The sequence below is a fragment of the Chaetura pelagica genome, unplaced genomic scaffold (genome assembly GCF_000747805.2).
Source record: "Chaetura pelagica isolate M959 unplaced genomic scaffold, ChaPel_1.0 scaffold270, whole genome shotgun sequence".
Taxonomy (NCBI): Eukaryota; Metazoa; Chordata; class Aves; order Apodiformes; family Apodidae; genus Chaetura; species Chaetura pelagica.
The window spans coordinates 451,102-452,484 of NW_009951925.1; the positions used below are offsets into that span (position 1 = coordinate 451,102).

A 1,383-nucleotide genomic window follows, 5' to 3' on the forward strand; every position below is an offset into this window, starting at 1 on the left:
CAGTGTCACAGCCGGCAGCTGGCCTCCACCGAGTGGCTGACCATCCAGGGGGGGCTGCTGGGCTCCGCGCTCTTCGTCTGCTCCCTCACTGTATCCTTTGGGGCCGCAGGGAGCGAGGTCGGGGCTGCAGTGTTTTGTTCTGGCCCTTAACCCTCTGCTCAGGCCTTCAACAACCTGGAGAACCTCGTCTTTGGGAAGGGCTTCCAGGCCAAGATATTCCCTGAGAGTAAGTGGGGTGGGGAGGGAGCGGCTGTTGTCTGAAGGTGTCAGGTCTGCTGGGGTTTGCAGGGCCTGTGGTGGGGCCCTGCCTGCTGTGTGCTCTTCCAGTGGTACAGAGGGGGGGAAAGGGGCCACCCTGGTAGCAGCCCCTGAGCTTTTCCTCTGCTGTGGGTAGGTTTGTCCAGCAGCGCCACCACAGCTCTCGCCCCTGCTGCTCTGAGGCTGACAGCTTGGGCACTGTGGGTGCATCTTTCATCTCTTATGTTTTTTCCCCTCAGTCCTCACCTGCCTCTTGCTGGCTCTCTTTGCCTCTGGCCTCATTCACCGAGTCTGTGTGACCACCTGGTAAGTAAAAGAGCCTGCCCTGGAGCAGCCGTTGTGCTGCTGCTGGTGACCCGATGGCTCATGCCAGGGGAACTGGACAGCGGGCAGGGCCAGTGTCAGGCACCATGGCCCAGGGGGGTGGCAGGGGAAGGGGGTTGGTTCAGCCCTGTCACTTCCCAGCAGCTGAGCAGCCTCTTCTTTCCTCACAGCCTCATCTTCTCCATGGTTGGCCTCTACTACATCAACAAGATCTCCTCCACCCTCTACCAGTCCGCAGCTCCCGTCACTGCTCCCGCCAAGGCTGTCGGCAAAGGCAGGAAAAGGAATTGACATCAGGCAGCCCCCTCCCCACCACTCCAGATAGGGGCTCTGGAACCCCAAATAAAGCAGTTTCTTTGTAGCTTCTTGTCTGCAGCTGCCAGCCCCCAGCCCGGTTTCCTCCCACGGCTGCGTGCCAGCGTGGCTGAGAGCGGTCCCGCCTGTGGTGTGGGCTGGGCTCTGCCTCACTGGTACTGAGAGTATATACTGGTATACCAGTATACTGGTACTGGGAAGTTGGCATGGGCCAGCCGAGCATGGCTGGAGTTGGGGGACAGCTTCCAGCTACTTGTCACGCCTTGCTAGGGAAACTTGCTGACTCCCAGAGCTGTAAGGGAGGAAAACCACGCAGGGCCAGGCAGGTTGGAGCAGAGAATCGTGTCACAGGAGCTCAGCCCGGCCGGGGGGGCTTAAGGGGTGTCAGTGGTGATAGGGACGGGGCCCCTGCACTGGTAGGGCCGAGGCTGCCAGCGCTTGGCAGGGGGACAAAGGTCCGTGCGCTCCCCACCAAGGATTGGGGGG

At 61.2% G+C, this 1,383-nt stretch overlaps 1 protein-coding gene across 1 annotated transcript in view; it reads left to right on the plus strand.

The window, feature by feature from the left end:
• KRTCAP2 (keratinocyte associated protein 2) overlaps positions 1-873 on the plus strand; it is a 1,956-nt gene extending 1,083 nt beyond the window's left edge. Inside the window, exons 2-5 of the mRNA XM_009996205.1 lie at positions 4-90; positions 163-226; positions 498-564; positions 753-873. Of these exons, the coding sequence (XP_009994507.1) occupies positions 4-90; positions 163-226; positions 498-564; positions 753-873 (339 nt within the window). The remainder of the gene's footprint in view (positions 1-3; positions 91-162; positions 227-497; positions 565-752) is intronic.
• The last annotated feature ends 510 nt before the right edge of the window (positions 874-1,383 follow it).